This window comes from Theobroma umbraticum, unplaced genomic scaffold, assembly GCF_002168275.2.
Source record: "Theobroma umbraticum cultivar Fairchild unplaced genomic scaffold, ASM216827v3 scaffold_30.0, whole genome shotgun sequence".
NCBI lineage: Eukaryota > Viridiplantae > Streptophyta > Magnoliopsida > Malvales > Malvaceae > Theobroma > Theobroma umbraticum.
Window position 1 is genome coordinate 12330827 of NW_018397254.1, and position 12293 is coordinate 12343119.

The following is a 12293-nucleotide window of genomic DNA, read 5'->3' on the forward strand; positions in this document are numbered from 1 at the left end:
CTTCCTTTTAAATGAATCGTGAAAGTTCTATTTATAGAATTAGATAAAAGAGTTATTCACAAATAAGTTTTAAAGCACATAATGAGTAATATTTATTAAGAAGAGCTTTAATGTACATAATGAATGACTATTACTGAAACTTATTATTTGAATATTAAAATAATTATTTTATTACATAAAATAAGTAATAGTTAGAAAACAATTATGTGACCATTGAATTAGTGAGTTTTGTAACTAATAATAATATAATAAAACTCATTCTTAAATAGAAGGTAAGAGGAAAAAAGTGTACGTAAAAAAGTACAAGGGAATAAAATAAGAGAAAAAAAAAGAGCACATGACAAGGAACAGGATAACATAGTAAAAGTGAAAAGAAAAAACACTTGGATTTTAAGAAAGGGTTAAGAGTAAGATCTTTTAATAACTTTCGTATTTAGGTCACTAAACTAAACTCTCTTAAATATCTCAAAGTGAAAGTAACATATGAGCCATGTCATTTATTTCGAATTACTTTCATTGCTATTCGTGTGAAATAGTTATTTCACATGTATTAATTGTTCAACTTGAAGCAATTTTTTACTTGTTCTAATTGTTCTCATTATTCTCTATATAACATTATGTTACTATAAAACAACTCTTAGATAAATAATAAGTTAATAATAAAAAATTAACTATTTACATTTTGACCCTTGCATAAGAATTCTTTAAGTTGATTTAAGAAAAAGTTATATTTTGTATTGTAGCACATTGCTCTAGAACAACTTGTACCGTAACACTTTATATTGTAACACTTTGCACTATAGCACCTTAGGCATTATCGCCTTAAGTAGTAACACTTTAGGGAAAAACACTTTAGATAGTAACACGTGATTGTTTTGTGTAATGTGTAATGTGTAATGTGAATTGTCAATATTTTACATAATATTTGATTGATTGTGTAATAACATATTTTACTTGCATAAGCTAAAATAAGATTTTTAAGATAAAAGCAAATTAATTGTAAAATGAAAGTTAATCTTTTGCAAAAAAATTTTGATTCTCTATATTTTGTCAATATAAAGTCATTATGAGTATTTTGTTTTTTTATTTAAATTAAAATAGTATTTAGAATAAAGTAGTGGTGTTATTTTTTTATTTGATATATCATAAGAAAATTTAAATTGTTTCCCTTTGAACCAAAATCATTTGTTTTTTTTTTATTTCTCATTTGTTTCCCCCACATGAAATTTTTTTTTATAGAAAGAAAATTTTTTTATGTGTAAGATAAAATTTTCTTATGAAAGTAAATTTTGTTTTAGTGCTCAAAAAGATTTAAAAAAAAAGACAATTTTTTTTATATTTATAAGTGACTTGCATGTAGCGATCACATCTACACAAGATTTGTTTTGAGCGACACATGGCACGCACAACTTTATCTCTTGCCTCGCGGCACGTGCCGCGCACAAATCATTTTACTGCACGCAGCACTTGCCGCCCGCATGTCCGCTTATTTCAATTGATTCTTTGAAATTATAATAAAAATAATAATTGTCATTACAACAAATTTTGATTTTTTTTTGAAAAGCAGCAAATTTTTTATTTTAATTTAAAATTCTTTAGGGTACATTTTTTTATGTAGTAAAAGCTTAAAGATGCAACTACTTAAATTTTTAGAATTTTTTTATTCAATAGCAATAGAAAAAAAACTGTAAACTTTGCTAGTGTATATAAACTTTATAATGTTGCTAAAATTTTATATAGTGCAATCAAAATCTATCAAAAGATTGTAAAAAGTGTTAAAAATCTTTTTAATGGTACATTTTAAAAATGTGTAATGATAAGTCAAATTTGGTACAATGTGTATATAATGATAATAAAATTGTATTTGAGTACTTATCTTATATTTTGACTTAATGCTTGTAAAATTGGTAAACTTCCTCCTCTTCCTCATAGAATAATACATCAATTCTGAGTGTGATCACAACATGAATCTTTTTCTCTTGGTAGCTTTTCTTTTTGTGCTTCATTGTTTCTTCTCAAGGGACTCTATGTACACTTGATTAAACTTAAAAGTCACACTCTTATGGCTCTTGGTTTTCAAACTTTTGCTTGCAAGTAATGCTTCTAGTCCTTGTGTAACATATAGGTAACAAAACAATTCAAAAGCTAACTTGTGATTGCCAATATTCTATGAGTAATTACTTCTCCAAAAGTGCGAACTAATGTTATAGTTCATATATGATGCTAGCAAAGTTGAGATTAAAGCTGAAAGAGATTGCAACAAAAATTGCTTAAATAAGGAATCATGAAAAGGAGTTATGGAGATGATTAGATACTTTCTCCAGTAGTAATTCTTCAAGAATAAATAGATACTTTTTTTCAATATCAAGAGTAACGCCTCCTCTCGATGGAATCCCATAGTTGGTTAGTCCTTTACTTACATTGCCGTTACTTTAGTTTACTCTTTATTAGCTTTGGAGACTTATTTGAGTAATGCTATTCATGTGATATTACACACTGTTCACACTTCATATTGTTATATGTGACCAAAAAGGAATCCTCATCTCTAAAAAAAAGAGATTAACTCACACCCAGGGTTGACTCTTGAGTCAAGCCACCTAAGCAATTGCTTTAGGTGTCCAATTTGGGGAGGCCTCAAATTTTATAATAATTATAATAGAATTAATTGTATTAAAATATATAAAAATTAAAAATAATTAATAAAATTACTTATTTTTGCACTTTCTTAATTATGTACTTAATAAATCTCAAGTTTTTATCGCTTCTTAATTTTTAGAATACTATTAATTCTTAACTATATTTTTTTATTTTCAATTAACTAACGGTCATATGTATTTAATAATCTCTAATAGTTATTTTTTTCTTACTTATTTCTCTTATTTTTAATCAACATATTTAATGATGCTCAATAGTTATTTTTTCCTGTATATAAAACTAATTATTTTTTTCTACTTTTGAATTTTTCTTTTCTTATTTGCTCTTTCTTCCTTTAACTTCAAATTTCCTCTAAATAATACACAAAAAGCCTGTTACGTTATTATATCATAAAGCTGTGAGCTTCATTTGTGATTTGCAATAAGCATTCAACAATTAGGTATTATTGTTCTAATTTTTATAGATGTTTTTATTTTAATTTAGAGTTTATATTATATTGTTATATTATTTTTATTTTATGTGATAGTTGATTTATTTGAATTGAAAATTTTGATTGTTGATTTTATATTAACATTTAAAAAATATAAGACAATTATAATAGCTAAATATTTTTGTACCCCATAATAAATATTTGAATATGTCAAATTGAAAATATGAATCTGGTTATTTAAAACTTAAAAAAAATGAAGAATTGAAAGTTTAATACAATCTCAAAAAGGAGTACTTGATAAATTTTTACCAATAATAAAAATAATGAATCAGGAATTATTAATGAATGTCCCTTAAACGAACAAGTTAATAAATCTTAAAGAGTTAGATGATGATGAAATACTAGAACAAGAAGTTAATGAAGAGATTTAAAATGATCATAGAAATCATGAAGAGATTCAAAATGATCATAGAAATCATGATAAAGAGGATCAACCTATTAATTTAAATGATTGCATTCCTAAAAATATTTATGATCCAAGTCAATAGACAAATATTGATACAAATTTAAGAGATTAATTAGTAGAAAAAAGTCCAATTAAAGTTAATGATTTCGATTTTCCAAAAGATGAATTTTTTGGAATTTTTTTGTTACATACTATGTTTAAAAGTTGGTAAAGAGGGAGACACATGAAAGTAAGTGTTGCTTCACAAGAAAGAAGTTTTTCAAAACTAAAATCAATAAATTCTTATTTAAGATCAATAATGTCTCAAGAAAAATTAAATAGATTGGCTATATTATCAACTGAAAAAAAAATATTAGAAGAACTTGATTATAAAAGTTCAATTAAAAATTTTACATATTAAAAAGCTAGAAAAATAAAATTTTAATAATTTTTTAATTTCAATAAAAAAGGTCTCATTTGAATTTCGTTTTAAGTCTTTGAACTTATTGAACTGCCTTGGTAATGCTCGATGTGAAGGAAACTAGTTTAACCTTTTAAGTAAGTAAGTGTAAAAGTTACGACGAATTTTTGAATAATAAGCTATGACCAAGAAATGAGCAATAATTCTTACAGCTAATAACATAATAATCATTACAATCAAATTATGAGTGATAAAACTTACAGCTAAAATATGAGTGAAGAACTATAATTAAAGAATGAGCGATAAAGCTTGTGATTAAAAGCAAAACAAGCTGTGGCCAACCCTTTAAATAAATAAATGTAAAAGTTGCAACCAATTTGTGAATAATAAGCTATTGCTAAGAAATAAGCAATAAAGCTTGCAATCAATAACATAATATCATTACATTCAAATTATGAGTAATAAAGTTTAGGGCTAAAATATGAGTGATGAACTATGGTCAAAGAATGAATGATAAAACTTACAATCAATAACATAATATTATTGCAGCCAATGTATGAGTAGTGGAACTTGCAGTTGAAGTAAGCATAATGAACTATGGCCAATGAGTAACATAGATGCTAAAGAATAAGTTTTAATGCACATAATGAGTAACATTTATCGACAAAAACTTTAGTGCACATAATAGGTAACCATTATCGAAACCAATTATATGGATATTATAATAGTGGTTTTATTGCATATGATGAGTAACAGTTAGAAAACCATTATGTGACCATTGAAGTAGTAAGTTTTATGGCTATTAATAGCGTAATAAAAGAGAAAAAGTGTACTTGAAAAGATACAAGAGAAAAAGATAAAAGTGAAAGGAAGAAACACTTGTATTTTAACAAAAGTTTAAGAGAAAGATATCTTAACTATCTCTATATCTAAACCACAAAAGCCAAACACTTCATAACATCTCAAAGTGAAAGTAACTTATGAACTTTACCACTTATTTTGAGTTACTTTCATTGCTATTTGTGTCTATTTATTTCAAGTTATTTTCACTACTATTTGTGTGAAGTAGTTGTTTCACGTGAAGTATTATTTCACTTGTTTTAATTGTTTTCGTTATTTTTTTGTAGGGTTTTGCATTGTTTTAAAACAACTCTTAGAAAAATAATAAGTTAGTAGCTAAAATAAACTATTTACAGTTCTAATAAAATCTACTTCGTTTTTGCTCTTTTGGAACCTATTTGTCAAAATGACCAAAGACTTTGCAGTGTAGACATTTTTTTGAAAACCATGGGGTTTTGACAAAGATGGACACTATATATCTATTTTGGAGTTCAAGATTTGTAACTATCTAAGTCTAAGTACTACTGACTTAGTAACTTTTTAAATCAAAACTATGTGATCTTCAAAATTATAAATTCAAGTTACTAATAATAATTGACTTAAACCATTATGAAATGTCACCAAATCAATAAACTAAGAAAACTCCGTATCAATGTCAACCTCTGCACAAAACTTAGCATAGGCCAGCCTGTTTTAGTAGCAATGATTTTATCCAGGTTACCTAAAGCACTACCACTAGAGCCTAATTTCTTAAATATTATTGCTATTAATGTTGTTATATTATTGGTTGAGAATAAAAGATAATTAGCATGCTTATTCAAAAGAAAAAGAAGATGAACTGACTTTTTAAAATAATTAATTTTTCTTAAAATATAAGATTTTATGGATTAATTGTTAATAGCAATATAATTAATATCATAATTAACTGCATGATGAATTAGGATTATTTGAAGAAAGCAACTGACATTAAAAGAAGAGTCGTGTAACATGCATAATCATATTCTTTGTAATTAGTCACCTTTTGGACTATATGAAAAGCATTTGTACAAGTAATACTTGTGAAAATTACTTGCTTGTTATCCAAAAGGAGTAGATATACTCTGTTAAGACCTAGCGTCAGCATTAAAATGAGATGATGGCTTCGTCCTCGTGCAACACAAGAATCAGTAACAGGTGGCCTTTGAGTAGAAACGATATCCACAGCGCAAATGTATGAGATAAGCCCATAGAGGAGAGGAAGAGGATTAAAGGGCAGCAAACGTAAGAACGTGGAAAACTTGTACAAAGCCTTGCGTCACATTATCCTTTGGTGATACAGAAGCAACAGAGCCAAACTGTTAGATTTGTTTAATCCAATAAAATGACGCCAATTTTCATCATGTTCATTTGTTTTTCAACCGTTTGGCCGACATAATTACATCAACGAGAATCGATTAAAGCTACTTGTTCCAAGATGGAATTCTAGTGAGGGGCGAGTTTTAATTTCACAAGAAATATCCAAATGCCAACGTCAAGAATACAACATGAATGATTAAACATGCAAAATATGACAGGTTTACTTTGAATAATTACTGGCTTAATTATTATTTAGGAGATTTAATTAAAGAAGAAAGAGAAAAATAAAAGGTTTAGAGACAGCCTTTCACCGACATGTGGATGGGTTGACTAGTACTTGTGTGGCTGCAGACAGCAGGCAGATGGCGTAAACAATCAAAACCGCGGGGCACTATTGCCCCGTGCATGGGAAAGAGAGAAAATAGAGAAGAAAAAGAGGTTCGCTCCGAGAGAATAAATCAGTGATGGCGTTTTGAGCAATTGGTCTGTTATCTTTCCAGGAAATGTTGGTTTCTATCATTAATGCCCCCTCTGAACATTTCTAAATTCTAACTTGGAATTCACCCTCTTTTCTTTTCAAGAGAAGGTTCCATTTACATGCCTCCTTTATTAAACAAAAGATGAATTTAAACGGAACCTCGTGACTAGACAGAACAATACGTAAGTAGCTTTTTGTCATCTAAGTGTCTCTGCTCCCCTTTTGACCTCATCATTATGTTTTCTTGCATCAGATTTTAGATGGTGTGAATGGATGGGATCATTCAAAGTATTATCAATTAACCAAGGAGCGTCTCCTGCAGGAAATAAAACCAATTGTGGGCCAAATCTCATGCCCAAGCCTTCGGACCTAACATAATTATAATGTGCATTGGATATGAGGTCATACTGTAGCGATCAGTTTTCATGCTTACAAATCCAAGAATGTAATTTAATTAATTGGTATGGCAAGATTTTGGTGGCCTCAACAACAAATCTCAGGGTCACAATTCCGGTTTATGCCTGTTAACTAGTTAACAGTTGCCAAGCACAAACAATGTCTCGCTTTCTTGTAGCGCTGTAAGGCCGGAGCAAGCCTCACATTACCAATGCCTCCATGATTCTAGCTTGGTCAGGGGACACTAAAGCTCCTGATGTTGACAAATACAGCCTTGCCCCTTTTCTCTCTTACTTTTATTTTCCTTTTTCCGTTTGCTACTTTATCATTTTTCTTTTATGGTTTGAGGAGGAAGGGATTGGAAACAATAACACTACCAAGGAAAAATATGCATTCACTCAAAGAAAATGGCACTACCAGTATTAATTAATATTCTGGCTTAGCATAATATAAAAAATGCATAGATGTACTCCCACTAACTTCTGGATGAACCAGAGATATCGGCTTCCAGAGAGAGAAAAACGAAAGGTTTTTTGTTTGAACAAGAAAAATGGCCAGTGTCTTGCTAACAAAGAAATGAAATCAACCTCGGAAGATAATATAGGTGGACCATAATGAGGGAAACATATATGCTACAGCTCTTTTATACCTCAAGCCCAACAGTCCTAATTCTAACAAATGTGATTGTTGAACACGAATCCTCAGACAAAATAAACTCTTACAAAAATCCATGGGAAGACAGATATGCCTTTACTTTTGTCACCAATGAGTTATTAATCGTTCTCATGATCGAACAATGTGAGAAATGAAACTACCATGGGGAGGTAACCAAGTTTTCAACTTAACATGCCTATTTCTTTGGGTTGGTTTCCAGATTCATCTCCTGAAGGTTCAGCAACAGATCTTTGGAATTCAAGTAGACTTTGTTGGCTGAATGGGAGATGGTCTGTGCAATTTCTCTAGAAGCTTCAATTTTCCTCAGTGTGATGAATGCTGGATTGTTTGCAATAGCTTCACCAATGAGCTGGGCACTCTTGGCTTCACCCTGGCAACCAGAAAAGACAAACACTTTAGATGGGTAAAATGGTCAACCCATTCAAAGCACAAAGAACTCCCACAATCTTATGAGCAAAGCAAAAACAACTGGAAAGTAAATCTATTTCAGACGGTTTGTTTGCTTGCATTTTATAGGAAATAGCCTAGCCATTTTACCCTCATCTACTTAAGACTACCATTCAGGTGCAATTTATCATCTAATTTTTATAGCAAATTTATCCCTTTTACCCTCTTGGCCTCTTCTTTGGTCCTTTATTTTCTTCCTTTTTTTTTTCTGTACAATCCATAACTCCCAAAGGCAGAGTGAATATTGACCACTTTATGTGTCTCACCTGTGCTCGGATAACAGCACTTTTTTTGTCCTGTTCAGCCTTTTCCACAATAAATTTAGCTCTCTCAGCTTCTTGTGCAGCAACCTGTTTGGCCTCGATTGCAGCTGTGAATTCCTTTCCAAAAGTCAGGCTTGTAATGGACACATCGTCCAGTTCAATGTTGAAGTTAGTTGCCCTTTCTGTCAAAATCTTCCGAATCTCCCTACTAACAGTCTAAAAGAACAAAAGTTCAACTTCAAACAATAAATCCAAACCATTATGCTATTAGTAGAACATACATAACACTACAAACAAGAATATGCCTGGACACCTACCTCTCTCTGAGTAATGAGTTGGCTGGCATTGTACTGAGCAACCACAGCTTTTAAAGTTTCATGAATAATTGAAGGCAGGACCCTCTCATTATAATTCTCACCGAGGGTTCGATAAATTTGAGGTAGTTCATTTGCGTTAGGGCGAGTGAGAACTCGAAGCCCAATCTTCACCTGCAGAGGATAGTTCAGAAATGGGTTCAATTTCTAAAGACAGAATTTCTTCCTGCAACCGTTTCCAATTTTAAGTTTCCACCTATTCTCAATACTTAATCATGCTTACACAACTTTTATCAAAAACTAGTCTCATCTCAGCAGCGGTAGAGCATGAATTGTTAAGTACAGCAAAATACTAAAATAAGCCGAGATTAACTTTATCATTTTAGAAAACTGAAAAGCAACAAGGTAATGGCAGAAAGTTTTTGAATACAACAGAAAAAATCTATCTGAAAAGAGAAAATTAGCACTTACCATCTGGAGATCACGACTACCAGAAGTGCTCTCAACTAGATGAGGTCTTGCACGAACATCATAGATGATGGGCCTCTCAAACCATGGAATCATAAGGTGTGTCCCCTCAGGATAAACCTGAACAAACAATCAGTAAACTACATGACACATTGCAAAACAGAAATTTAAACCAAAAATAAAGATAGTAAACAAGTGTGTTGATAGCAGGAGAGAAGAAAAAATCTAGGTCATTTATGAAAGATAGCACAAGCCGCAAGGCAATAGTCAATCCATAGAGAATACATAGCCATAGACATCCTTTTACAGAAGTTGACAAGATATGCAAATGTCCCAAAGTATTATAATATCTATAAACAATAGACATTGGGGAAGAATAGTCTTTCTGTATAAAACGTCAACTAATAGAACATTACACAAAAATGACCTTATCTTTGATGCCCGATACACGATTGAAAACAATTGCTCGATGCCCTCCATCAACATTGTAGAGACTGTTGGCAACTCCATAAAGGCCGAGCCCACCAATGACTCCAATCTTAAGCAAAGCAGGAAGAGCTCCACCTCCTGGCATTTTAGGAACTTTGACATTGTTGAAATTCATTTTCCTCGATGCTGAAAAAATAAAATTTTGATGTCACATTGCGAAAGAACCCAGAAGTAAACAAAAACCAAACGTCAAGCAAATTATGCAACAGTAGGTTTATACATAAAGATGAAAACAACAGGAACAGGGAGAAAATAATAAGAGAGCAACTACTTAACAACTACTAAGACACATAGAATCTTCATTATAAGCAAAGTCAGTATGCTTATGATCCATGGTCAAGATTAGACTAGAGGTAAGATGTCACTCAGAGAAACAGTTTAAGCAACTCTAAATTAAAACAAGCAAGAGGGCAAATACATAGATGTTTACACACATGCAACCTGAAATAAAGTCGATAGCAAGCACTCTGTCTATTAGAGACTAGGCTTCCAAAATGTTTCTTTTCTGCCTCCATATGGTTAAGCCAGATAGCCAGAAAGAAGTGTAACCCAAACTATTTCCTCTACAAAGAACAGAACCCAGCTAAAACTTTTGATGATTAGAAAAAAGGAAACATATAAGATGAAAAAGAGAGGATTCACAAACATAACTACAAACATAAACGGCATTTATCCTACCCGTTTTGCCATAACACGTTGATTCACATAATTTGTTGCTCAACGCTCCATACAAGTCTTAGATTTAAACAACATAATCATGCGCACGCCTACTCAAAGCTCCATCTTTTCTTTTAATGCAAAATGGGTTTCCCTCAGTTTTGAAAATGAAAATACAAACAACATTGCAAAAATCCAAGAAAACCATGGTCATTTCATGTCAAATCAAATGCAAAAAATTATAGTAGTAGAAAAAAAAAAAACGCCTCAAAGCCCCAATCTAACTTCCACGGAAAACAAAAAGGGAATAACATTGCACCGCCGCCGCTTTGGACGGTGGCGGCTGACATCGCCTTGACCAGAGAGATATGAATTAACAAAAACGAATAGAAATGGGGGAAAAAGAAACCTCAACCTAGCACCTAGAAGGCTGCTTTCTACCCTATTTGCCCAGAATTTCGTAGCAAACAAACATAACAAAACATGATCTTATAACTTTTCTTTGAAAAAAAGAAAGTAAGAAATGCGGATTCAAAATACCTTAGAAATCCCAGCGTCGAAGAGAGGAAGAGAGGGCGAAGGGGGTCTATTGGGGTCGAAAGAGAAAGCGAAAAAGGGTTTAGGGTTTATACGTTACTAGTACATCAAGAAAGTTGGGGAGGGGTTTTAGTAAAGACTATGGCTCGGACCCAATGCGGAAAACCCAGTGGCTCTTTCGGCTACGTCGTTTTGTTCGGGCTCAACCCAATTATGGGTTTTTAGGCCTTTAAGCCCATTTATTTATTATGGATATATATGATTTTTTACATTCGAAAATTTCTGTCTTAATATGTATTAGTGAGAACATAATCATATTTTGTTAATAATGATAAATTTAATGAAACATAAAGTTGAACGGAAAAACTTTAATGTGTTGAAAGTAATTATTTATACGTAAACTGCAGAACATGTATCACGAATGTACTGCTATAGTTGATATACTTTTTATTTTTTAAAATATTTATATTTTATTATAAACTTAATGTCTAGTTAATATTCATGGTATCAAAAATAAATTAATGTTAATTTTTTAGGATTCTTTTTTCGTGATAGAAGTGTAATCGTAATATAAATTCGTGGTTCAAAGCATAACATTAAACATCAATATTTCATTAAAAATTTTAGTTCTATTATTAATAAAGATCAGAATATATGCCACCATATTTTACTTAGATTTATTTAAATGATTATGTATGACCATATTAAATGTTTGTAAATCATTCATAGCATTTATGTATTTTGATTTTATACATTTTAATTTTGACAACGAGTCATATAGTTATTGTTTTTTTTAAAAAAAATTCGAACTAGATTAAAAATAAAAAATGCAAACTCTATTCTATTAAAATCTAGAGAAAACTTGGACAATCTAAAGAATGCCATTAAAAAATCTGTAATGACTATAAAAATATCAAAACAATCAGCATGAAAAATACAAAGTATATTGAAATATGGGGAAAACACTCAGATCTAATGTTGATATTTGTCAACAGAGAATAGAATAAAAAAAGGAGAAGAATGGGAACATGGAGAAAGAAAAAGACAATGACACGAGTAAAATCAAAGCTGGTGCAGTACTTTGGTATGGGTGCTTGCAGTTGCAGCACAAGGAAACAACACATGGAGAGGAGAGAAGGGGGACTAAGGATGTGAGATGAAGATGGAGAATTTGCCAGAAGTATAAAGAAACAAAAGAAAAAGTAAAACACTATAATGAAAGCCTATTCGAATCTGTACTCTTAACATTATCTCTACCTATTTATAAAGTAGTTGAAGCCTGTTTAATCAGTAACATACCCACTACATATATCCCTTGATTATTTTACAAGCCGAAAGAAAGCTGCATGGGCCAATTGCCCTATTCCGTCATCTCCTTGAGACAGCATAGACAAGATTTGGACTATTAATGTAAATCTGTCTCCGGCAGGCTCTAATCATAAA

At 31.1% G+C, this 12293-nt stretch overlaps 1 protein-coding gene across 1 annotated transcript; it reads right to left on the minus strand.

The window, feature by feature from the left end:
• Positions 1–7562: 7562 nt before the first annotated feature.
• Positions 7563–10993, minus strand: PHB7 (prohibitin 7). Its single transcript, XM_021428788.2, has 6 exons — positions 10854–10993; positions 9595–9782; positions 9171–9287; positions 8703–8873; positions 8389–8601; positions 7563–8045 (listed from the first exon to the last, which is right to left on the minus strand). The coding sequence occupies exons 2-6, from the start codon at positions 9769–9771 to the stop codon at positions 7851–7853; spliced, it is 873 nt and encodes a 290-aa protein (XP_021284463.1). The 5' UTR covers positions 9772–9782; positions 10854–10993; the 3' UTR covers positions 7563–7850.
• Between the last annotated feature and the right edge of the window lie 1300 nt (positions 10994–12293).

Bases quoted from the DNA above. Each gene is read 5' to 3' on its own strand.
- PHB7 (XM_021428788.2), bottom strand. From the start codon at position 9,771: ATGAATTTCAACAATGTCAAAGTTCCTAAAATGCCAGGAGGTGGAGCT. The intron at 9,288-9,594 runs GTCATTTTTGTG...TTGTTTGTTCAG, and splicing joins TATCGGGCATCAAAGATAAG to GTTTATCCTGAGGGGACACA. The intron at 8,874-9,170 runs GTAAGTGCTAAT...TATCCTCTGCAG, and splicing joins GTAGTCGTGATCTCCAGATG to GTGAAGATTGGGCTTCGAGT.